This window comes from Carlito syrichta, unplaced genomic scaffold (assembly GCF_000164805.1).
Source record: "Carlito syrichta isolate Samal-C Ts95f unplaced genomic scaffold, Tarsius_syrichta-2.0.1 Scaffold302058, whole genome shotgun sequence".
Taxonomy (NCBI): domain Eukaryota; kingdom Metazoa; phylum Chordata; class Mammalia; order Primates; family Tarsiidae; genus Carlito; species Carlito syrichta.
In genome coordinates, this window is record NW_007246154.1 from 549,920 (window position 1) to 575,823 (window position 25,904).

Sequence of the window (25,904 nt, forward strand, 5' to 3'; positions counted from 1 at the left end):
ACTAATGAAGAATCCAAAGCTCAAGGAGGTTAAGGACTTGACCTGTGATCACACAGCAAGTAAGTGGTAGGACCAGGATTTGGATCTACCTCTGTGTCATTCCAAAAACCTAGACATTTTTCTTCCAGGATGCCTCTACCTTCTCACTCAATTCATATATATATAGTTTGTTTATTTATTTATTTATTTATTTATTTATTTATTTATTTATTTATTGGAGACAGAGTCTCACTCTGTTGCCCAGGCTGGAGTACAGTGGCACACTCACAGCCACTGTAGCCTTGACCTGCTCAAGTGAGCTTCCACTTCAGTCTTCCAAGTTGCTGTAACTAGAGGCATGTGCCACCATGCCCGGCTAATTTTTTTTATTTATTATAGAGACAAGGTCATGTTGCCTAGGCTGGTCTTAAACCTGTGGGCTCAGGCAGTCCTCTCACTTCGGCCTTCCAAAGTTCTGGGATTACAGGCATGAGCCACCATGCCTGGCAGTATATTTATTTTAATAAGGTATGCTTATAGTTCGCATTGTACTTTCCTGTTCATTTCTACCACTTAATAGCTATTGATTAGAGTTCTCTGAGAAACGAGTAATAAAAAATATTGAAGCCCAGATTTGCTGCTAAACTTTTATTATCAATGTTTTCAAAAGATAATTAGTTACGACAAAATTAGTGTGTTTTGGGGGGAGCAAGGTTGTTGTTGAGTGACTTTTGCTAGAAAAACAACAATGAATTTGAACCAAATTCTGTAAATACAAAATCACTGAAATATAAGCAATTCCATAAAGCTTGAGACCAACTAAAATGACAGTAAAATTTTCATTCTCCATAATGTCCGCCCTTCTTTTCTACTGAAACTAAAGAGTGTGGTTAAAGACAGTCACTGAATCAACCTTTTGCTTTCTGGGCAAATGTGGAATTTTCGCTTCATCGACTGTGAGAAAAGGGGTCATCGTTAATGAAGTTGGGCAGTTGGATGGGAAAGTTATCAGCACTTTTGGCTAGGATGAGGAAGCAATGAGTGAGTAATCCTCTTGGCCTGATTGGACTACTATAAACATAACCCTTTTTTCCCCTTCTCAGCGATTTAAAACTAAACAAAACAAAAGTCTAGTTGCAAACCTTGCTGTTGGGGTCAGAGCGTTTGGGTTTCAAACCTGGGTTTCCAAGCCCCTGAGCACCTGGATCCTCTGATACATATCCCTTCAATGTCACTACCGGATGTAGCTGATACTAAAGAAAGTTGAAGGGGAAGTTCCGCACCACCGGACAGGGAAGCTTACTGCACTACACTGGAGGGTTTTGTTGTTGGGTTTTTGCATGTTAAGGGAAGGGGATGCCAGACCTTGAGGACAGGCAGAGTTCTAGCGACCTCTGAAAGGGAAAAATGAGTGATGTTCCATTAGGACATGAATCATGTGGATTTTTTTTAAATTCTAAAGATATGGGGTATAATTCAGAATGAGGTATACAAGTGGTCATCATACAGGTAAAGTCTGGGCCTCCCTTTGGTCCCCATTTTGCTTGATTTGAGATCAGGCACTCTTATTGATGTTATGTGCCCCCCCCACCCCTCTCCTCACAGTCTCCCACTACTGCCAATCCCTTTCTTATAGTATCATGATAAATGTTCAGGGTCCGCTTATGAGTGAGAACATGTGGTACTCAGTTATTTGTTTCTGTGATAGATCACTGAGTATGATAGACTCTAAATCCATCCAAGTTGCTGCGAAGTCCATAATTTTTTTTTCCTCATCGTTTCTCGTTTTCGACTTTCATACTGTGCACATATTTGTGATTCGGAGATGTCCTGCGAATGGGAAACGCGTTGGGTTGGTGCACTGCTAACTGGTTTCAGCATAACCAGATAATTTCTGCCCCACCCTCTCTTCTTACAGAGAACCTGCAGTTTTGGAGGATTTGACTTGACAAATCGATCTCTGCACGTTAGCAGTAATAATTCTGACCCAATGGTGAGTATATGCCAGAAGAAAGGAAAAGATTTAGATTCAAGCAATGTGGCAAATAGCAGTTGTCCATTTAGTGTCTTTGAGAATTGATACTCAGTAACATATTCTTTGGTAATCCTCAAAAGAAGCCCTGTTTCACCCATCTTGAAGACCCATTGCTATTCCCCGTGGAATGAATGATGACCTGTTGGACCTCTGTCTCCCTCCTTGAAGTAGTGCAGTTCCTCATGCCTTTGTTTCCAGTTTTCCTCAAGTAACAAATGAGTTTGGCTTCTGTGGTCTGTGTTATTTGTGCACATGGCTGTTTCTTCACACTAGTTGCAAGTACATAACTACTACATTCGTGTAGTGTGACAGGAAGGAGTCCTGTGATTTGGACACCCAAGAGTATGTGCTGGCATTTCGTAAAACCAGTCTTGCTAGCACCTGGCCCTGTACTAAGCCCAGGGCTTTGTGATCTGGAATATCCTGGAATGAATTCAGTCTCCTTGGGGCCAAAGCAACCCACCCCCTTCAGGGCCCAGGTCACTGCCTTCTCGGAGCTGCTTCTGGACCACGTCTAGGGACAGGCCGCCTCTGTAGCGCACACATTTTATTCCCTGAAGTTCACTTTCTCAGGTCCCAAGGTTGGCAGTGAGTTTTGCTTGTTCCTTGTGTATTTTGTCCTAAAACTGTAAAATGAACATTCCTATGTTTTATCTGTGTTATCCTCAGGAGTCGGCTACAACATCCATCTGTGGTATATGAAGTAATTGATAATTTCTTGGAAGAGAATTGAACTTTTATTTGGATATCAAATTTTATTGATTCCTAAACCAATAATTTTATTTTATTTTATTTTTTTGAGTCAGAGTCTCACTCTGTCACCCAGGCCGGAGTGCCATGGCATGCTCACAGCCACCACAGCCTCGACCCATTAGGCTCAGGCAGTCCTTCCGCCTCAGCCTTCCAAGTAGCTGGAACTACAGGCATTCGCCACCATGCCCAGATATTTTTTTTTTTTTAATTGTAGAGACGAGGTCTCACCGTGTTGCCCAGGCTAATCTCGAACCTGTGGGCTCAGGCAGTCCTCTTGCCTCAGCCTCCCAAGTGCTGTGATTACAGACGTGAGCCACCATGCCCAGCTTCCAATAATTGTTTTCAGGCAATCTTCTTTAAAAATTGAGGGAAAGTGTACATTTTGTTTCCTTTTCCAGGGCAAAGTATGGTGTTTTAAAATGCAAAATATAATGAGAGCTGGGTATAATCTAGCTTGTTGGAAGAAGGACGTGTGTATGCCCTTAGGAGTTGGCCACACTAAACACAGCAGTGACAGAAATTCAATCAGATGTTGAACTTCTAATGACTGAGCTTCCCTTGTGTTCTTACCTCTCTCCAAGGGTGATTCAGTAGTATCATCCTTCTCGTCTCCCCCATTGCTGGGATTACATGAACATTGGTTCATGTAAGTCATTGGTTCAATTTCATTTTTATTGATGAATTGCATTCCCCTTGGGTGTTTAAAATGGTGGAAAAAATATATATAACCAAATAAGAATGTACTAAGGTTAAAAGGTGACTCTCAGCCGGGTGTGGTGGCTCACGTCTATAATCCCAGCACTTTGGGAGGCCAAGGTGAGAGGATTGCCTGAGCCCATGGGTTTGAGACCAGCCTGGGCAATTGGGCAAGACCTCATCTCTATAATAAATCACAAAATTAGCCAGGCATGGTGGCACGTGCCTGTAGTTCCAGCTACTTGGAAGGCTAAGGCGGAAAGATCACCTGAGCCCAGCTGGTTGAGGCTACGGTAGCCGGGAGCATGCCACTGCCTTCTAGCCTGGGTGACAGAGTGAGACTCTGACTCAAAAATAAATAAATAAATAAATAAATGGTGACTCACATCCCACTTTAAGCAAACAAACAAAAAGCCCTGTAGTTCATAGGTTTTAATTTTTAATCAAAGAGATAAATAACAGCACTGAGTTTGATGCAGGAAAAATTTCAAGATCCAGGGAAATGCTAATATTTTTCTGAGAGCCAGGATATTAATGGTTTGCATGATAAACCTGTTTCTGGGCTTCATTTTCTGTGACTAATGGTACTTACTCATGACGTTTTGCTTTGCAGGGTAAAGAAGGAGATTTTGTGTACAAAGAAGTCATCAAATCACCCACTGCTTCCCGCATCTCTCTTGGGAAAAAGGTGAAATCGGTGAAAGAGACAATGAGGAAGAGGATGTCTAAAAAGTATAGCAGCTCCGTCTCTGAGCAGGTGTGGAACTACCCAGCAGAGAGCCCCCTTGGTTCTTCCTGACAACAAGAAGAGCTAAGGATGAGCCAGCTGAAATTTTAAATGGTGCTAACTTCATGCATTCCTTGGCATCAGCCTGCTCCAAGACTATGCTTTGTTTATGTAGACAGACATTCAATTCAACAAGCATTTATTGAGCACTTAGCACTGTTCCGGCACTGTGCTTGGTGCTCAGAATACAAGATACAGACTCTGATTTTGTCCTCTATGCCCAGATGAGATTCAGACTGTTAAAATGATTAATTTTTTGTTTGTTTGTTTTTTGAGTTGGAGATCTCACTCTGTTGCTCATGCTGGAGTGCAAGAGCATGATAACAGCTCACTGTAGCTTGCATCTTCTGGGCTCAGGTGATCCTTCTGCCTCAGCCTCTCAGGTAGCTGGGACTACAGGCATGCACCACCATGCCTGGCTCATTTTTTCACAGAAACAGGGTCTTGCTATGTTACCTAGGCTGGTCTTGAATTCCTGGGCTCGAGCGATCCTCTTGCCTCGGCCTCCCAAATACTGGGATTACATTCCCACTGTACCTGGCCAGTAAAGCACTATACATTTGGACACAAAGAAAGGATTTTATTATCTAAAATATCCCTTGCTACAAAATGGATGTCACTGGGATGAAACCTGAAAAAGTATGTTTGGACAGCAGACTTGTCAAATGTTGTTCTAGAAGCTCATAGTAAGTCTGAGAAGTAAACTCAGAAAGTGCTTCTGGCTACCAGACTTCAGTAGTAATGTTTCGGAAGGGGGGTATTTTGCTAACTGACCATATCTTAGCCACTGAGATACCACGGAATCAGGTGCCCCCCCCCCCCAGTTCTATACTTTCATCACTAGAAACATGACCACCAGTTTCTGTTAATGGCATGGGTGGAGGAAATAAAGACACTTGGAGAGCTGGGTTTTGAGATAATTTTGACCATTCGATTTTCCAAGCACTCTCTTCAGGTACCTTCCTAAGTACTCATTTGTAGCCTGTTGAAGTATGTGTAAGCTAGCTGGTTGTCTGTTTGAAATTTGTAAGGAATGCCGCGTCATCCTAATCAAAACAGCAGGGAAAGCAGACATTTTTGCTCAGCTGCTGCCCTCTGGTGGGTACACGCTAAGCCCAAGCATCTCCAGGTTTGAACCACTCTGAACACCGCCAACCAGCCAGTGCCATGCTCTGATTCAAATAAAGCCTGCATCATAGCTTTAGCTTATCACAGTGGTTCTCATGAGGTTGTGATTTTGTTCCCTCACTGACTCCAGAGGGCTATTTTTTTTTTAATTATTATTTTTGTTTATAGAGACATCTTGCTATGCTGCCCTGCATGGTCTTAAACTCCTGGACTCATGTGATTTTCCCACCTCAGCCTCCCAAAGTGCTGGGATTGCAGGCACGAGCCACCATGCCTGGTCTAGGGCTACTTTTGGTCATTAGACTGGGTAAGGGTGAAGTGAAGTGGCTGTTACTGGCATCTAGAGTCCAGGGGCACTGCTAACATTCTAGCATGTACGGGACAGCCCCCATAGCAAAGAACTGTTAGTCCAAAATGCCAGTGATACTCAGATTGAGAAAACATGGCTCATTAGAGCTATAGGGGCGGTCTGAGCTGCCATTCATGTGTGTTGTCCATGATGGTTTTTTTTCTTATTCATTTTGTTGTCCCTATGGGTGAGGGAATGATGGTGATTCCGTATTTCTGCCTAGCCATGAAGCCAACAGCACTGTAGTGAAAGAATGCCACTAACTTAAAGCACTTTATTAAGTTTGCTTTTCCCCCAAATTGAAACAGCCACTGAAAGCTCTTATAAGCTTATGTTCCTAGAGGTCTTCTGCTTTATGAACCATGAGCATAGAATTTTAGTGTCATTTTGAGCATTTTTCTATAATTTTACCGCCATATAGCAATTTTGCTCTTCTCTGTGTTTTTTTTTTAAGGAATCATTTCACATAAGTTAAGGGAAAGAAGAAATTATTGATCATTATAATGCTTTCTGGAAAGAAAAAATTAATGTGAGATTTTGTGTGATTTAAAAAAAACCTTTTTAGTGAATATACCAACCACTGTGGTAGGGATTTTTGTTTTTTCTCATCCTGTTATATGCCTAGCACCTGGGATAGTACTTGTTCTTATAGGCAATTAATATGTGATGAATAAATTAATAGTTTTAAAAGGCATTTGAGAGCATATAAAAGTGCATATTATATTGCTGTTTTTCAAAATGCATTTTTTTCCAGAAGCTTTTCAAAATGTTTTAATTGGAAAGATCACTTACTTTATGATTCACAAAGGAGGAATAGACTGGGCACAGTGGCTCACACTTTAATCCCAGCACTTTGGAAGGCTGAGGCAGGAGGATTGCTTGAGTCCTGGAGTTTGAGACCAGCCTAAGCAATATAGCAAGACCTCGTCTCTTACAAAAAAATCAAAAACATTAGCTGGGCATGGTGGCATGTGTCTGTAGTCTCAGCAACTTGGTAAGCTGAAGCAGAAGGATCGCCTGAGCCCAGGAGGTCAAGGCTGTGGTGAGATGTGATTGTGCCACTGCACTCCAGTCTGGGTGACAGTGAGATCCCAACGCAAAAAAAGGAGGAAGGAATGATATTTTTTTTAGGAATTTATACTTTGCAGTGCCATTAATTTCCAAGTCATGGCCATTGTGCTTCTAGTTGCTGTTTTTGAAGTTGTTTGCTCACTTTCCTTCAATGTGAAGTACAAGAGTGTGTTGGATCAGAAACTGGCATTGCTGCTGTCCTTGAATGTTTGCAAGGCCGGCATTACCGCATGAAAGCCCTTCTGATGATTCAGCACCAGGCAAATAACAGGTTTCGTTTAGGTGGTTTTGTGCTCACGTGACTGTGGAGCATGCTAGATACGTTCCCATTTTGGCAAGTAAACAATTCTCATTTACAAGCTTGATGAAGTGTGATCTTGGTTATTGATACAGCACCACTAATGAAGTCAGCATGCTATACTTGGCCATGCAAATGAGGGGTCGTAGGGACTGATAACACATAGCGATCCAAGAAAGCAAAAAGTACTGCTGAGTCATTGCTGTCAGCATTCTGACCTGAAAGAGACTTCACAGTCATAGCTTTTGACTTACAAAGCTTTAAAAAGGAGAAAGAGACTAAAACCACAGAGTGACATCTGGAAATTTTATTACAGATTAAAAAACAGTATTATTGCTGTATGTCTGAGTCTTAAGTTGGTATATCTTTAGCCAATTTCAATAATTTGTATAAATAGAAACATAAGGATCTGGCCCCTTTTTTTTCTCCCAGGAGTACATTTTTTTTTAGTGTAAATATTTCCATTCAAAGTAGATCAAATGTCCTCTTGACAGTTCAGATATTACATTAATAGTAGATTTTACTTGATCTGCATTCATAGTTCAGCCTTGTTGCTAGACTGTTGAATATGCTAAGAGTCTCGCGGCCTTTAACTTGAATATTTTGTCTATGTGGTAGATCGATTTTTGTCAGTGATTTCAAACATATCTATTTGAGCATGAAAAATAATTTTTGAGTGCTTAATAAATACTAACATGAGCCATAATTTTAAAATTAAGCAATCGGGAGAGAGTATTGGATATAGAGTCAATATGGGTATAGACTGATGTGATAGATTTAGTGGAAGATCAAATTGCTGAGAATTACAAAACACCTGTCCACTCTGATGAACCATTTTCATTTTGTTGAAACCCATTGTAGGACTCGGGCCTTGATGGGATGCCTGGTTCCCCTCCGTCTTCACAGACTGACCCTGAACACGTGGACAAGCCCAAGCTCAAGGCTGGAGGTTCTGTAGAAAGTCTTCGGAGTTCTCTGAGTGGACAGAGCTCCATGAGTAAGTCTAATTTGTAACTATAGATTATTCCCTTTGGAGTTCACAATCAGACCTTTATTGAGCAATTTCAAGATAAGTAAGACCAAGTTCCTACCCTTTGGGTGCTATTAGAGACCTCCAAACTGGACTTTAGAGTCGTGTTTGTTTAGTAGTAGATGTGTAGCCGTGGAACAAAATAAGGGTGATGAATTTCTATCAGAGAAAATATGGAAAGCCTCTCAAGGAGGATTTAGAAAATGGAAGAGAATAAACCCGGGGAAAGTCACAAGAGGATGACCAGCACAATAAAGGGGTCTGGGGAAGGGAGGAGAATTTTAAATGTCACTGATAACAAATCCTGTTCAGCTAGTCCAGGGCCAATGGTGATCTGTATTGGCCACATGGTATGGGGGAAGAGATCAGGTTTAAGTTCACCACTTACCCTAGAGCAAATTACGTGACCTCTCTGAATTTGTTTCCTCATCTGTAAAATGGGGTAAAAAAATAGTGTACATTACAAAAGAGAGGACAGATCATAGTGGCTAGTACTGCAGTATCCTCTGTCAGAAGTCTCCACATCCCCTGGGTCCCCAGGTCAAAAGGATAATTTGCTGTGAGTCCCCGATCCAATCAGGGGCTTAAGGGATAGTGATTGGAGAACTCATGACTGGGCCCTGCTGTAGTCCTGCCATGTGGTGTGGTTCATGGCTTCCTTTCTCTGGATCTTCATTTTCTATTCTAACCTTCAATGCCCTCAGCTGTGCTATGTGAGAAACCTGTATCTACCCTCGTTCTTTCTATTTTTCCTGCACAGGTGGTCAAACAGTGAGTACCACCGATTCCTCAACAAGCAACAGGGAAAGTGTCAAGTCGGAAGATGGTGATGATGAAGAGCTGCCCTACCGGGGTCCTTTCTGTGGGCGCGCCAGGGTGCACACTGACTTCACCCCTAGTCCCTATGACACAGACTCACTCAAGCTCAAGGTATCTGTCTCCCTGGCCCAGAGCAGTTACCTGGGCTCTTTCATTTCCCTGGGAGGTTTTCTTTCCTCCTTACTGTTGAATGTTGGACTGTGATGGGGCAGGCTGTACGGTGTCTTAGCTACCTTGATCTCCTGGTCTCCACTGTAGTGAAAAATAAAACCAAGAACCAGCCAGCAGTCGAGGCGTAGAGAGGGTCTTGTGTTAACCCCTCAGTCATCACCTCCCCATCCTCCTGGCCCTGTCCTCTGACCTCAGCTTTCCTCTAGAATTTCTGTTGCATCCCTCATCCCACCCAAGTTTCTGTACTGCCTCCCCTGTATAAATAGAGATATCTGTGGGACAGATGAGTTCCACAGAGTGTATAAAGCAATTGCAAGATGGGTTGCTGCTGACTGGGACTGGTGGGAAATGCTTTCTCCAAGAAGTGGGAGCGCCCTGGAGGATGGGAAGGCTTTCAGAGTGCCGGGTGGGTGGGCTGACTGAGAGCGCCCTCAGCCATACCTGGTCCTGTAGGGCAGGAGGATGGAGGGACCATGCCCCGGGGCCTGCATGGAATCCAACACAGTCGTAAGTACACATCTGACCTCTGCCATACCCCCAGTCACATCCTACGTGCATTGTTCAGAAGAATAACTTGTGGGATCCTGATTCTGACCTTTGTAGCATTTTCACATCTGCATGACTCATGCATCTGACTGATTCAGAATTTGTACCTTCATGCAATGTATCTAATGGAAAGATCTTTATTCCCTGGGCCACAGAAAGGAGATATCATCGATATCATCAGCAAACCTCCCATGGGTACCTGGATGGGCCTACTGAACAACAAGGTTGGCACGTTCAAGTTCATCTATGTGGATGTGCTCAATGAAGATGAGGAGAAGCCCAAGCGCCCCACCAGGAGGAGGAGAAAAGGAAGACCACCCCAGCCTAAGTCTGTGGAGGATCTCCTTGATCGGATTAACCTGAAAGTCAGTCACTTCTTACTCTTGTCTCACCTGGCTCAGCATTGCCTTTTTCCCATCTAAGCTAAGCAAATGACAGCTCTTTTAGAGCAGGGGAGGAGTTGATCTGTGTTGTCCAATAAGGACAGCCCATTACTATGATAAGTATCCATCTTTCTATAAAAATAGTCACCAGTATTCTAATGCTGCCCTTGACCTCAGTCGTGGGTGACAGCACACACCCTGGGTCAGGACTTGCCACTGGAAGGGCTGTAAGCAGAAACCCCTGGCACCCCCAGCTCTGTGGGGGCCTCTGGGCACCTCCATCCCCATCTCTCTCCCACCATCTCTCTCAGCATCTAGTAGGGTTCTTTCTAGGTGAGTCTGCAGTGGTAGGTTCTGTTTCCTCCTAGCAAAACCCTCTTGCTCTGAGGAATTTGCAGGACTTTTTTAGTGAATTTTATTTATTTATTTATTCATTTATTCATTGAGTTGGAGTCTCACTCTTGTTACCAGGCTGGAGTACAGCGGCATGCTCACGGCCACCGCAGCCTCCACCTGCGGGACTTAGGCAATCCTTCTGCCTCAGCCTTCCAAGTAGCTAGAACTATAGATGCACACCACCATGTCTGGCTAGTTTTTATGATTTATTGTAGAGATGAGGTCTCACCAAGTTGCGCAGGCTGGTCTCAAACCTGTGGGCTTAGGCAATCCTTTTGCCTCGGCCTCCCAAAGTGCTGGGATTACAGTCTGAGCCACCTGCCCGGCCTTGAGTTGGATTTTAATAGCTCTATAAATGAAGGAAGCATCTCCTCTGCTGTGGGCCTTGTGGAGGTAAAGGGATTAGTTCATATCAAGGGCACAATTATAATACAATCCAGCAGAGTCCATCACAGCTTGCAATGCATGCTTTCCTAGCCCATGGTTAATACAATGCCCCACCTACCTACTAAGTTGGAGGGCCAGGAGGTACAGATATATCACAAATGATACTTACTGATCTTTCGGTTAGCATAGAGCTGACTATGGTAAAAGAGTGGAGGGGCTGGGTACAGTGGCTCATGCCTATAATCCCAGCACTTTGGGAGGTCAAGATGGGAGGATCGCTTGAGTCCAGCAGTTTGAGACCAACCTGGGCAACATAGTGATACTCCATCCCTACAAAAAAATCAAAAATTTAACTGGTGTGGTGGCCCATACCTGTGTTCCCAGCTACTCGGGAGGCTCAGGAGAGAGGATTGCTTGAGCCCAGGAGTTCAAGGCTACAGTGAGCTGTGATTGTGCCACTGCACTCCAATCTGGGTGACAGAGTGAGACTTTGACTCAGTCAAACAATTTTTCTTATTTTTAAGAGAGTGTAGTGTGGGATGCTAGTTGCTGGTGGTGTATCACATGACTGGGCCACTGACTCACTCCTGTCTTCTTTCTCCCTGTCACAGGAGCACATGCCCACTTTCCTATTCAATGGCTATGAAGATTTGGATACCTTTAAGCTGCTGGAGGAGGAAGACTTGGATGAGTTAAATATCAGGGACCCCGAACACAGAGCTGTTCTCCTGACAGCAGTGGAACTGTTACAGGAATATGACAGTAAGTCCCTTCATGAGCAGAGCTGTTCCCTGTTAGATGAGCCACATGATTCAGTCACCAGCAGGCCACCCATACACTTGTTTTGGTCTCCCTGGAGTCACTCATGTGGCCCTGCTCTTTATAAAGCCAAGGACAGTTTTATATTATGTCAAACAGGACAAAGACATAGAAATTCCCCATACAGGCATTCCTGTTAACATGGGAGCAAAAGAAAACCATACTTCCCGCCGATACCTTTACTAGTTGTAGATAATGTTGCATTGAGTGTCTGAGAGAACTGAATTACAGTTTTCCTAAGAAACCAGTACACCTCACCTTTAAGTACTATTTGGGATGTGCAGCCTTCAGCGGGCCCTGAGGATACCTAGACAAAATGGTGACTGACCCGCTGGGAATTTCTCACCCCACTAAGGATTACTTACTTCTCAAAGCACATGAGGGGTCGTTTTTTATTGAACAGATTGGTTAGTGGATACATGAAATTCATCAGCTTCTGTTAAAGAAGGAACTGTCTCTTTGAAGTGACTATGTAGAGAATTCCATATTGATTGCCTTGCAAATTCCCAACCTAAACGACAGCTTATTTTCACAGCCTGTGAAGAGAATTATCAGTGAGCTCACAGCTTCTATGGCTTCTATTTGGATATACCATATCCTTTGCTCCATTAACCGCCTTATCTTGCTCTTTATTCTTCAGTCTGACATCAGAAATATTCCCGAAATCAGTCATCACGAAGGGAGTATTCTTTCCAGTTATTGAATTCAAATGCATTTTTTATCAAGGGCTCTGCTTCAAGAATATCAGTAGCTAATAGCGTTTCTATTGCTACAGACACACTGAAACCATGGTTAATGGTGGAAAAATAATTATACATTACTGAATGCATCAGGCCCAAGAGACATGGAAGCATGGGTGTCACTAAGTTCAATCCGCTTCTGCGAAATAGGTACTCTTTAAATTAACGGATAACATAGAGAAACACACCATCAAATAGATGTCTGAGCCTGAGGTAAATAGGCTGCCTTCAGGGATAGGTGTGGAGGGAATTGTGATTCATAGTTAATAGCACTTTATAACCAGGTCTTTTTAGTGCTTGAATCCCCCACGAGACACATGGGGATCCATGGCCGGGCTGTGTGTAAATAGCCTGCACAGTGACTGGTATAGCCAACCAGCCCTGTTAATATGAATTAATATTAAATTAGCTGTTCTCCTGAACCACATGCTGCTCTGTAACCTAGCTCATTAGCTTATCCTCAGCCACTGAGAACAGCTGGTGTATACACACTATTCATTATTTTTCCTGTATCACTCATTATGTGGGAAGAGCAAAGCTAAATACTGAGTGCACAGCAGGGATCTGTGCATAGTCTGTTTCATACCACTTTGGCTTAGAATCATCATCCCTCCTAGGGTCACATCCTGAGATTTGTGTGTTCCAGGGGATGTCTTGCAGGAGGGTCTTTTTATCCAGCAGGGTGCTAGCTCAGAAAGCTGAGAAGGCCTCTTTGCTTCTTCATAAGTCTCTTCATAAGTGTTGAATCTATGCTGTTCCTATTCAGAACTTCCCTGATATATATAAAGTAGTTTTTCCTTTCATTGGGTCTAAAGCAAAGGCTGCAAGGGCCAATTAGTGCCAAGTGTCTGGATCTAGGTTTATACTAGAGTTAAAAGATTTTACATCTAATGCAGTTATATTTGTTGTGGTTAAGAAGTACTTCCTCCAAATAACTGATAACTTAGGAGAACCCAGTGGGTTTCTGTCAAACTAAATTTCTGTGCACAAGAGAGAGATACAGAGGTCTATTGAGATCTTGCAGATATGTAGGCATCTTGAAAGTTTTCTAGCTCAACCTTCCACCCAGAGCAAAAAGTTCATCTCCAGCACAGCTTGGAAGTCAGACCCGTCCAGCCTTTCTCAAAGTGGGGAATGCAGTTGTTATTCAGGGTGCCATTTGGAAAAGACTCCTAGTGGTCAGACAGCTCTTCCTTATACCAGGACCAGACCCACTGTCCTAGGTCTGCCAAAGGAAAGCTCCCTTTAAAAAACACTGTTTAAAACATGTTTAAATTGTGGACTGGGTGCAGTGGCTCATGCATGTAATCCCAGCACTTTGGGAGGCCAAGGTGAGAGGATTACCTCAGCGCACGGGTTTGAGACCAGCCTGGGCAACTTGGCAAGACCTCATCTCTACAGTAAATCAAAAAAATTAGCTGGGTGTGATGGTGCATGCCTGTAGTTCCAGCTACTTGGAAGGCTGAGGTGAAAGGATCACTTGAGCCCAGCAGGTCAAGGCTGAAGTGGCTGTGGGCGTGCCCATTACGTCCTGCTCCTCAAGAATCCCATTCCCGTCTCTTTTGCGATAACTGTTCTCCAGAAAATGGTGGTTACCCTCATGTACCACCACCTTTTGACATTTGAAGATCTTATAGGTGTCTTTGCATATCTTTCTTGTGTGCATACGTGTGTGTGTGTGTGTGTACATCTTTGGGAAGGGTGGGGACAGGGAGGGCTTTAGCCTAAGCAGAGTCCCTTCAGGTCCAAACTCAGGTCATGCTCAAATGGCATTTCAGCCTCACAACCCAGCACTTTGTTTTTATTTGTGAATTTTTATGGTCCTAGCCCATCGTTTTTCTGTCTTTCATACCTTGGCATTAATGCCAATAAGTGTGAAAAAATTGTGGTTTTGATTCTGCACTACATATAAAAGACATTCCATCTCTTTTTCTTCCTGACAAAGACAGTGACTCTAGCCCCTTGCCTTGTGCCTCATGAGTTTATAAATTGAACTGGTTTTTGGGTGATAGGATGGATTCCTTCCCTCTCCTGTCCTGCTGTAACTGGGGAGGCTGTGATCCCCAAAGGTGTAGGCACAGCATACATTTCCCTGCAGCGGCAACAAACATGTTTTCTGTGTTACTCCCATGGGTCATCACTTGAGTCTATTTTGGCCACTGCGGTGCACTGAAGTTGTCGCCAGGGACAGACCACACCGATTCCTCTTTCTGGGTTGCCATGGAGAGCTCAAAACCCTCATTTTGAAGTCTCATTTTTCTAAATAACATGCTAGGCTAGAACAAAGGCCGCTCCAAATCCACAGACTCTTCCACACAATGAGGACATCACTCTAGAATGTTCTACGTTTTGGTGGTGTGGTAGGGAAGAAGGAGGAAGTATTTGCTCTCGTGCTTCCAATTAGTTAATTGTTCGTGAATCATTTTGTTTTTAAAACAGCACTCTTAATTTGAGATTCAAATTTAAGGGTGATTCTGCCGTGATCTCTACTGTAATTTGGGTTGTAGAACACTCTCCCCGTGAGAAGCACAAGCAAGAAGAGGGCGGGAGGGGCAGTGCAGTGGCACGGATGCAAACGGCAGCCCACTGCCTCCCCACGTCTGTGTTTTGATGACCTGAGAAAAGGCATCATATTTCTAGTAGATTGATTTCTTTTTTCTTTGTGCATGTGGTTGGATTTGTGGGGAGGGAGGGGAGGGAAATGAAGAGAAAGGAAAATGAAATCACTTATCATTGCAACCAGCTATTTTATGTAGAAAATGTTTTCTTGGTTTCTGTTTTATGTGACCGAGCCCTTACTCTGCATAATAATGCAAAGATGTTCTACGTGTAACCTCAGTGTTCCATGTGAGGCTGCATGTGTCCCCTTTCTAGATCACGGAGAGTGATGCTATTGGGGTATTGAAGGTCCACGTGGTTGACTCTGGGCAGACTCATGCAGCAGAACCATCTGATGCTTCTCTTGTTTTTTTTTCCCCCCACTGGCTTTGTTCAGGTACAATTAACAAATAGCAATGCTTCTCTTTAAAAGGGTTTCTCAGAAAGAGGATGTCCAACTTGCACTCACGCACCTGCCTGTATCAATAACCATGAATCTGTCCCTCAGTTTCCAGGTTTGAGGGTTTTCTGAGATTTCCCTGTGCAGAAATTTGAAATGCTGGTCAAGAAAACAAGCAAAAAAGAAAGAAAACCCTCTAACTCATTCCAAGTCACAAAAACAAAGATTTGTCACTGGTTATGCCAGCCTTACTCCTGCTGAGATAGCACAGAAGTTGGCACATGTCCCCAGAGGCTAAATAATGCTAAATGCTACTATTGGGTGGGGGCGGGGGATCAGAATCTCACTCTGTCACCCAGGCTGTACTGCAGTGGTACAATCACAGCTCACTGCAGCCTCGACCTCTTGGGCTCAGGCAGTCCTTTCACTTCAGCTTCTGGAGTAGCTGGGACTATAGGCGTGCACAACCACGTCTAGCTAATTGTTTTTTTTTTGTAGAAATGAAGCCTTGCTGTGTTTCCCCAGCTAGATTGAAACCTCTGGGCTTAAGTGATCCTCCTGCCTTGGCCTCCCAAAGTGCAGGGATAATAGGCATGAGTCACCATTCCTGGCCTAAATGCTACTAAAATTTCACATTTTAATACTGACTCCTGAATTTGGAAAGCTGGTAATATAATTACCTTGAAGGACATGTCTTAGAGATCTCTGAAGAACATATGACTCAAGCCCACCTGTGAATGGGATGTTTATCCTCTCTTTGCATCTCCTTGATGGTGTCCTCACTCGGAAGGGACTGAGTGCTTTCCCCCACTACCAACAGGATGATCTGAATGTCTACTGTCCTCATAGCCTTGAGTCCAGAGCCAGCCTCTGTTTGGGTAAATTAAAAGTCATCAACATAGACAGACCTGTTGCAGTGGCTCACGCCTGTAATCTCAGCACTTTGAAAGGCAGAGGCAGGAAGATCACTTGGGCCCAGGAGTTTGAGACCAGCCTGGGCAGCATAGTGAGACTCCGTCTCTACAAAAGATTTTAAAAATTAGTCAGGCATGGTGGCACACACTTGTAGTCCCAGCTATCAGGAGGCGGAGACAGGGGGATCACTTGAGCCTAGAAGGTTGAGGCAGCAGTAAGCCAGTATCACTCCACGGCACTCCAACCTGGGCAACAGAGTGAGACCCTGTCTCTTAGGGGAAAAAAAAAGGGCATCAACCAACATATTCCAACTATAGACTCTCTAAATTTATCTTCATGTGTTTGATACTTTATTTGAAAGAAAAATGTCCTGATCTCACTTACTCATTTTGATCTCATTTATTTTAAAGTAATTTGTTCTTCCCTAAAAGTGCAAAGCTTAAAAGCAGTTGGCAGGAACTGAGGATAAAATTGCGAGATCTGACTTTGAAAACTGCCTTTCACTCCTCTTGTGATTCCATACATGTGTTCACCTTCTCCAGGTAACAGCGACCAGTCAGGATCCCAAGAGAAGCTGCTGGTTGACAGCCAGGGCCTGAGTGGATGCTCCCCCCGAGACTCAGGATGCTACGAAAGCAGTGAGCACCTGGAAAACGGTAACGTCAGGAACCAGCTTTGACTATTACCCATTTCAAAAGTACAGTTTTCTCCAAAAGAACAATTCCATTGGCATTATGAACTCAGTGGTCATTTTTTCCTTCCTGACCTCTCCACTGTTCTAGGCTAGAGTTAACCTCCCTGGCTGCTGGGCAAGGTTAATGAATTCCGTCTAAAATGGCTGCAGCTGTAAGACCTAAATTGTGTGTCTCCTATACCCATTTCTCTACACAATAAAAACCAGCGTTTGAGTGTTGGCCCATCAGAAAAGCAATTTACCTGGTAGACTATAATTCAGGGTCACACCAGCAGCAGTGTCTTAAATGCCGCAATGGCATGTCCTGAGCCTAGAGGCCATTACTGTGGGAGAGGATGACTGGACGGCCACTTGTCTTGTTTGTCGTTTCTCTGTCCTACTCATTGGGAAGCAGTCAATATGAAATTTCAAAAAATATGCCTGTCTCAAACAAAAGGGGAGTCTTAAGTGGAATGGGGTCAGGTGAGCCAAAAGTTACCATGTGTATCTCTGTGCTTTCCTATTATGACCCCAGAATTCCCATTATAGCAAGATTAGAAACAATAGTTAAGGTCACGCTGCCACCATCCACCTAAATCTCTGTCAAACTCTAAGATTGTCATGAAAAATGCCCAGCTCTGATCGTTTTTAGCTGTCATTGGAATCTCACCTCTTAGCCCATGTGTTGCAATATTTATTCAGTGCCTATCCAAGCAAACTTTGTAATCCTGCAGGGTGCAATTTATTAGGGTTAGTGGGTTATGGATAGCAGTTGTAAGCCCAAATAGAATAGAACGTGTCAGTACATTCCATTATGTAAGGGTTAGTATTGTTGACATCGTTGCTTATAATCCTTGTTTCTATTATGTCTATGTGTATTTGCACACGCATGCGTACCTGTGTGTCTCTGTGTACTGGACGATGAATGTAAAATGTGTCTCGTCATGACAAAAAAATAGTTTGAGGGCCACTGTGGTCACCAAAACCAGGACAAATGTGAGGCAATGAGGCGCCAGGGGGCAGACTCTAAGGAGGTGCTCCTCACTCTCACGTACCGACCCTGCAGCCTGACTCAGAGATTGACTCACCCTCTTCTTGAAGTTTTCCTCTCTGGGGCAACTTGTTTGCTTCACCCCAGTCCTAATTATTTTATTTACTTATTTTTTGACATTTGTTTTTTTCTCTTTATTATTTTATTTTATTATTTATTTATTCTGAGTTGGAATCTCACTCTGTCACCCAGGTTGGAGGGCAGTAGCACATTCCCGGCCACCACAGCCTCGACCTATCTGCCTCAGGCGATCCTTCTGCCTCAGCCTTCCAAGTAACTGGAACTACAGGCACGCGCCACCAGGCCCAGCTAATTTTTTGACTTATTGTAGAGATGAAGTCTTACCAAGTTGTCCAGGCTGGTCTCGAACCTGAGGGCTCAGGCAATCCTCTCACCTTGGCCTTCCAAAGTGCTGGGATTATAGATGTGAGCCACCACACCCAGCCGTATTTTATTTTAAAGATGTGGGGTACCAAGGATTAGGTACACAAGTGAATATCGTACAGCTAAAGTTTGGGCCTCCCTGTGGTCCCCACTTTGCCTGGTTTGAGATTAGGTACCTTAGGTACCTTTATTGATGTTGTGTCCCCACCCTCACCCTGGCAGTATCCTGCTACTGCCAATCCCTTTCTTATAGTATTATGGTAAATGTTCAGGGTCCGCTTATGAGTGACCCAATCCTAATTCTTTTTTTTGTTGTTGTTTTTTTTGAGTTGGAGTCTCATTCCGTTGCCCAGACTGGAGTGCAGTGGCCGCTCCCGGCCACCGCAGCCTCGACCTGCTGGGCTCTGGCGATCCTTCTGCCTCAGCCTTCCAAGTAGTTGGAACTACAGGCATGCGCTACCACTCCCGGCTGATTTTTTTTTATTTATTGTAGAGATGAGGTCCACCAAGTTGCCCAGGCGGGTCTCGAACCTGCGGGCCCAGGCAATCCACTCACCTCAGCCTCCCAAGGCACGGGATTACAGGCTGAGCCACCGAGCCCAGCTCCAATCCTAATTCTGATGAGCATCTTGGGTACCTCAAAATTTGACCCATGAGTCCCACCACTCAAGGTATTCTGTCAATGTGGGAAGATAGTAGTTCTTCCCAAACCCTAATTTTCAGATAGGTCCAGGTGGGGTGGAAACTCCACTCTGTATCACTGAGCATCCTGAGGTTCTGTAAACATCAAATACCTCATGTAGGTTCTGAAGGTTTTTATTTTTTCTGTAATAACTTTTTCACATTCAAATATTTTCAGTAAATTAATCCCTCTAACTTTCTGGATTATCACAGATATCACTGGCAGAATTTTAAATGGCCAAAAGAATTCATGTGCACCTGCTAAAGAACTAGATTAAAGAAGTTAGTGAACCACACTTTGAACTCAAGATGAGTTGCGGGATAATTCCCATATCAGCAGAATGCACAAAAGTGGAATGTATATGTATGGTTTACATTGGGACTTAAGGGGAAGGAAAGCCTTATTTCTAAAATTCATACTAAAGGGGTTTTACGAATTTTCTATTTCGCCCAATTTTTAAACTTGCCATGTGATATGTTTTCTGAACAGATATTTCCCTTTGTCTATTTTTTTTTTTTTTTAGTTGGAGTCTCACACTGTTGCACAGGCTAGAGTGCAATAGCCTGACCATACCTCACTGCAGCCTCAACTTCCTGGGCTCAGGCGATCCTTCTGCCTCTGCCTCCCAAGTAGCTGGGACTACAGGCACACACTACCACGCCCAGCTAATTTTTAAAAAAATTTTTTGTGGGGATGAGGTCTTGCTATATTGCCCAGGCTAGTTGATTTTTCTATTAATGAAAAGTAGGACCATGGTCAGTATATTCAATAGTGACATCAGACTAATGATCTCTATGTAGCAACAAAATAATAACAAATGCCTAGCATGTTGTAGGTGTAGTGTGAAGCATACAGGTGGATAGGGTTTGAGGTGTCACATTATCATACAAACGAGGACAAATGCCATTTGACCATGTCTCCAGAGTACTTCATGTGTTAGTTTATGTTTTATCAAAAGTGTGGGATAATTAATAACAAGTCTGATTGGGCCGGGCGCGGTGGCTCACACCTGTAATTCTAGCACTTTGGGAGGCTGAAGTGGGAGGATTGTTTGAGACCAGGAGTTTGAGACCAGCCTGGGCAACATAGCAAGATCTTGTCTCTGTTTTTAAAAATTAAAAAAATCACAAAATAAAAAATGTCTGATTGAAGAGGTCGTCACTGTTCCTGTTCATCAGTCTTAGTTTGAAATTAAGATAGAAGGCTATGAAATCATGAAAGGAGTCTCTTTCTCTCCTTGCTGATAATGGCCAAACCACTTGTGATGTCATGTTTTCTTTCTACTCCCTCTCCCTCATTTATACAGCATGCATATAGGGATTTTTATCAGAGAATATTTTTCATTGGCCCAAAATAGTCATTTCTTTCTTCAAGGAACACTCCCCATCTTATCTCTCCTCCCAGTCAAACCAGTCCACAGCCTGATTTCTTCTCCCTGCTTATTTATTAAAAGATGTCAACATTGTAAAAAACATTTCACTTAAAATGTTTACTGAAATAATAATTGGGAAGAAAACCTTTACTTACAAACAGTGGCATTCCAGAGGTTTAAGCCAGCATTGCTTTGTACCTTCTAAACCTAATATGGGTTTAGGATTTTCATTCATTTCTATAGGGCTAAAGTAATAGGATCATTTGGCTCATTTTTTTGTTTGTTTGTTTATTTGAGTGGGAGTCTCACTCTGTCACCCAGGCTGGAGTGCAGTGGCATGCTCACAGCCACCGCAGCCTTGACCTGCTGGGCTCAGGTAATCCTTCCGCCTCAGCCTTCCAAGTACCTGGGACTACAGGTGTGTGCCACTATGTCTGGCTAATTTTTTTATTTATTGTAGAGATGATGTCTTGCCATGTTGCCCAGGCTGGTCTAGAACCCATGGACTCAGGCGGTTCTCTCGCCTCTGCCTTCCAAAGTGTTGGGATGACAGGCGTGAACCACCACACCCAACATCAGAAGTTTTATTTTTAGAGTTTTTGCCTTAGGCATCTCAGCCCAATGTCAAAGCACAAAACCAACATGTTATTAACCAAAAATATAACAAAGGATGTAAGTGTGTGTGTGTGCTCTTGTGTGTTTGTTTGTTTGTGTGTGTGTGTGTGTTTCAAGTACTGATGAGAACAAAACATTCAGCACAGTGCCTGGCCCATATAGTATTTTTCTGGTAAAGCTTATCTAGCAGCAGCAGTTAATGTCAATCAACAATCATCAAATAAGTAGATTATGTCTGGCGGATAGTTGAATTATCAGTCTGACACTTTATTTTCACCAGAGTTGTTGCTTTCTCTGAGACCTTGAACCATATTGGTATTTTACAGATTGTCTCTGGCAAAATACTCACATAAGTTTGTCTGCATCAAGGCTGGTTGACTGTTTCTAGAATAAATGTATTAGAGGAGAGTGGCTCCGAGGAGGAGTGATTGGAGTTTTCACTGATCACCCTGTAGGGGACACCATTCGTAGAGCCTGTTTGGAATTCAGTTCACCTCTCCTTTTCAGTCATGATCTTAGGAAATTATACTCACCAAACAGAAATCCCGTCTGCGTTGTCTCTAAATGGGGGATGAACAGTCAGCCTCCTTCCACACAGATTGCAGCTAGGAACAGACATTAAGCCTGGAGTTATTTTACAGCATATGTCTTTTCCACATAACCCCATTAATTTCGGTCTTCTTGAATCCTTTAATAAGACTAAGAATTCTTTCTAAAACTAAAAATGGAACCATAATAACTATGTCACCCAATGTGATTTTTATGTCCATAGTATAACACAACAATGGAATATAGGAGTTGGAGATTTCAATTATTAGCACACCCTTATGCATCAATTTGATTAAATCATTTTAAAAATGTGATTGTAAAATATTCCCTTGTCTCACAGGCAAGACTCGGAAAGCTAGCCTCCTACCTGCCAAGTCATCAACCGAGTCCTGCCTGAAGGCTTTCACCAGGAACAAGCTGGGCAACTACCCAACATTGCCTTTAATGAAATCAGGGGATGCACTGAAGCAGGGACAGGAGGAAGGCAGGCTGGGCAGTGGCCTTCCCGTGGACATGTCCAAGAGCTGTGACCCGCCAGGTGTGACTAGTTTGAATAAAAACCGAAGAAGCCTCCCAGTGTCCATCTGTCGGAGCTGTGAGACCCTGGAGGGCCCCCAGACTGTAGACACTTGGTCCCGATCCCATTCCCTGGATGACCTTCAAGGAGAGCCCGGTGCTGAGCAAGTCGTGCCTACTGAGGTGGCAGAACCCTCCCCTCAGACTGTACCAGAAGTGCCACAAAAGATAACCACCTCCGCCACAAAGGTCCCACCCTCCGAGCGAGATTCTGCTGTCGACAATGCATTGCTACTGACCCAAAGCAAGAGATTTTCTGACACTCAGAAAATGACAACTGAGAAACTGGATGGCTCAATCGCAGCCTCTGCACATGGCACGTCACTTCCTCAGTGTTTGCCCAGAAACTATGATGCTCAACCTCCTGGAGCTAAACACAACTTAACAAGGACGCCTCTGGAGGGTCACAGAAAAGGACACGGTTTTGAAGGCACACACCATCCCCCGGGTACCAAAGAAGGGGTCGATGCTGAGCAGAGGGTCCCTGAGGCAAGAATGCAGCCAAAAAATCCATCACAGCCTCCACCTGTTCCTGCCAAAAAGAGCAGAGAACGTCTTGCTAATGGACTCCATCCTGGTCCCATGGGCCCTGGTGGGACCCTCCCCAGTTCGGATGCACCATGCCTGCCAGTGAAACGGGGCAGCCCTGCCAGCCCCAGTGACTGTCCCCCAACACAGGCTCCTAGGCCTCCTCTAGGCCAGGCACCTAGCAGTCCACCAAGTACAAGGCCACCCCCTTGGCTCTCAGAGCTCCCAGAGAGCACGAGCCTTCAGGAGCATGGCGTGAAGCTGGGCCCAGTTTTGACCAGGAAGGTCTCCTGTGCTCGGGGAGTAGATCTGGAAATGCTCACTGAAAACAAGCTGCACACTGAAGGCATTGATCTCACGGAAGAACCATATTCTGATAAGGTATCAGAAGCCTTGGCCCCACGTTCACAGGCCTTTGTCTTTGTAAGTCAGGCAGCCAGGGGAGATGAACCCCACAGCTGTCCTTGAGGCTGGCCCAGTAGCACGGGCCATTCCAAGAGTGAAGAATGATCCCCAACCAACAGGTTCTGCCCACCAAGTTTCAATAAATGATGTAGAGTCTCCAGATTAAATGCAAATACAGCCCCCAGAGTTTGCTTTCCTTTGGCTTGTTTGCTTTTAATTTTTGGCAGCCATACTATATAGGAAGAGTGAGCAGTACCAGAAATGGTTTCTGGAAAACATGGTTTAGTGGACAGGAGAAACCAAGTAAGGCAAGCGTCCCCATCTTTTCAACCCATGTATGTTCAGACATTGGTATCTCCCCACTTCATTTCCCTATATGTAGGCTGGGACTACAAATAGCCTGCTTAGATATTTCTTAGAGGGATTATTAGAAACAAATAAAGCACATGTGAACATACTTTGAAAATTATAGAGCCCTATTCAGATGTAATAATTATAGGTATCTGTATAGGTAATGGGCGGGAGGTATTATAAAATACCTTCATTGTACCAAAAACATTTAGATCTATAACAGAAAATTATTACTCATTTGTAAAGAAAGATTTACCAATACCAAATCTTTGTTGAAGACAAATCACTGATAACAGGTCAGGCAGTACTTTACTCCTGGAAACATAGGTTTTGTTACAATGCATTCCAGAGAGTCTTCATTATAAAATTCTTATGACTATGAATACCTTGGAATAAGATCCTCCTCTTTCTCCCTTCCTCTTCTTGATATTTTGTAAATAAACCTTTTTAAATAAAAAGTGAGAATTCTACTCTATAGTAAATTTTGGCCTCATGAAATGGTGATATAACTCGCCATAGATGAAGTGCAGTAGACTATATAGAGAGAAGTGTGTCCATTCTCCTGTCTTCCATAACATCAGAGGAATCGTATTCTACAAAATGATCAGGTCGAGTGAGGTGAAGGTATTGATCCAAAAGATGCAGAATATTCTACCTTCATTATGTTTCAAAATATTTTCCTAGAGCTCATCAGTCCTTGGAATAAAAAGATGTCCAAGTATTTCCCCTAAAGCATTATACTGACAATAAAGGATATATATTCATTTCAGGTTAAAACTTTTGGTGATAATGTTTAGTATCGTATCCTAGTTTATATTTGGTGTATCTTAGAGCAAGAAAAATAAGTCCTTGCAAGCCTTGATACCACATTTCTGTTCTCCCCCGGCAGCATGGCCGCTGTGGCATTCCTGAAGCCCTGGTGCAGAGATACGCAGAGGACTTGGGTCAACCCGAGAGGGACGTCGCCACCAACATGGACCAGATCCGTGTGAAGCTGCTTCGGAAGCAGCACCGCATGGCGGTAAGCAGCACGCACTTCCCCAGCTCTCTTTTCTTTTCTGTCCTTTTCTTCTATTTTTTTTTTTGAGTCAGAGTGTCACTCTGTCACCCAGCTGGAGTTCAGTGGCACAATCATGGCATATCGCAGCCTCAACCTCCTGGGCTCAGGTGATCTTTCTGCCTCAGCCTCCCGAGTAGCTGGGACTACAGGCATGTGCTACCACACCCAGCTAATATTTTTTTTCTGTAGAGACAAGGTCTCACTGTGTTGCCCTGGGTGGTCTCAAACTCCTGGGCTCAAGCAGTCCTCCTGCCTCAGCTTCCCAAAGTGAGCCACCACACCTGGCCAACTTGTCCAAGTTTCTGAAGTCCATTGAGCTGTAGTGCGTAATAATAAGCATGCTGACAGCTGCCAAGTAGCAAGGGCTCATTATAGCTATAGAAAACAGATATTTGCAGAGAAAGTTTACGGTCAGCCTAGACATTTTTTTAAAACACAGTTTCAAAAAGAAAAAAGAAAATTATCCATAATTCCAGCACTGTGAAAAACTTTTTAAAAAAAAATCTATCCAGTGCTGGGTATGGTGGTACACACCTATAGTCCCAGCTACTCAGGAGGCCAAAGAGGTAGGATCGTCTGAGCCCAGGAGATCAAGTCCAGCCTGGGCAACATAACAAGACCATATCTCTTTAATGTTTTTAAAAATCTGTCTAAACGATACAAATTTTCAGTTAGATAAGTAAGTTCAAGAGATCTAGCCAGGCTCGATGACTCAGCCTGTAATCCCGTGACTTGGGAGGCTGAGGTGAGTAGATTGCCTGAGCCCGCGGGTTCGAGACCCGCCCAGGCAACTTGGCGAGACCTCATCTCTACAATAAATCAAAAAAATTAGCCGGCTGTGGTAGCGCATGCCTGTAGTTCCAGCTACTTGGAAGGCTGAGGCGGAAGGATCACTGGAGCCCAGCAGGTCGAGGCTGCGGTGGCCAGGAGCGACCACTGCACTCCAGTCTGGGCGACAGAGTGAGACTCCAACTCAAAAAAAAAAAGAGAGAGATCTATTTTACAACATGGTAACTACCATTAATAGCAATATATTGTATACTTGAAAATCGCTAAGACAGATCTTAAGTGTTTTCACCACAGAAAAAAATTGATAAAGTATGTGTGGTAAAACATATGTTAAATAACTTGATTTAGCCATTCCACAATGTATACATTTATCAAAACATCATATTATGTGTTATAACTACGTATATACAATTTTTACTTGTCCATTACTTGAGAAATACTTTTCATTTCTCTGCACATGTATAGTAGTAAATATACAGTATTGAAATACCCAGTTCTTGGTATCAGATCATGAAAATGCTTCTCTGTTACTAAAAAATTCTTCTATATTATCAATACAGTAGTTCTGT

At 43.5% G+C, this 25,904-nt stretch overlaps 1 protein-coding gene across 2 annotated transcripts in view; it reads left to right on the forward strand.

Annotated features, from left to right (window-relative positions):
* Positions 1–25,904, forward strand: part of SASH1 (SAM and SH3 domain containing 1) — a 363,374-nt gene that overhangs the window by 332,422 nt on the left and 5,048 nt on the right. For both annotated transcript variants that reach the window (XM_021711326.1, XM_021711327.1), the window contains 9 exons: positions 1,898–1,972; positions 4,077–4,220; positions 7,958–8,093; positions 8,887–9,056; positions 9,818–10,027; positions 11,440–11,590; positions 16,843–16,956; positions 21,967–23,111; positions 24,376–24,507. In XM_021711326.1, coding sequence (XP_021567001.1) covers positions 1,898–1,972; positions 4,077–4,220; positions 7,958–8,093; positions 8,887–9,056; positions 9,818–10,027; positions 11,440–11,590; positions 16,843–16,956; positions 21,967–23,111; positions 24,376–24,507 — 2,277 coding nt within the window. The remainder of the gene's footprint in view (positions 1–1,897; positions 1,973–4,076; positions 4,221–7,957; positions 8,094–8,886; positions 9,057–9,817; positions 10,028–11,439; positions 11,591–16,842; positions 16,957–21,966; positions 23,112–24,375; positions 24,508–25,904) is intronic.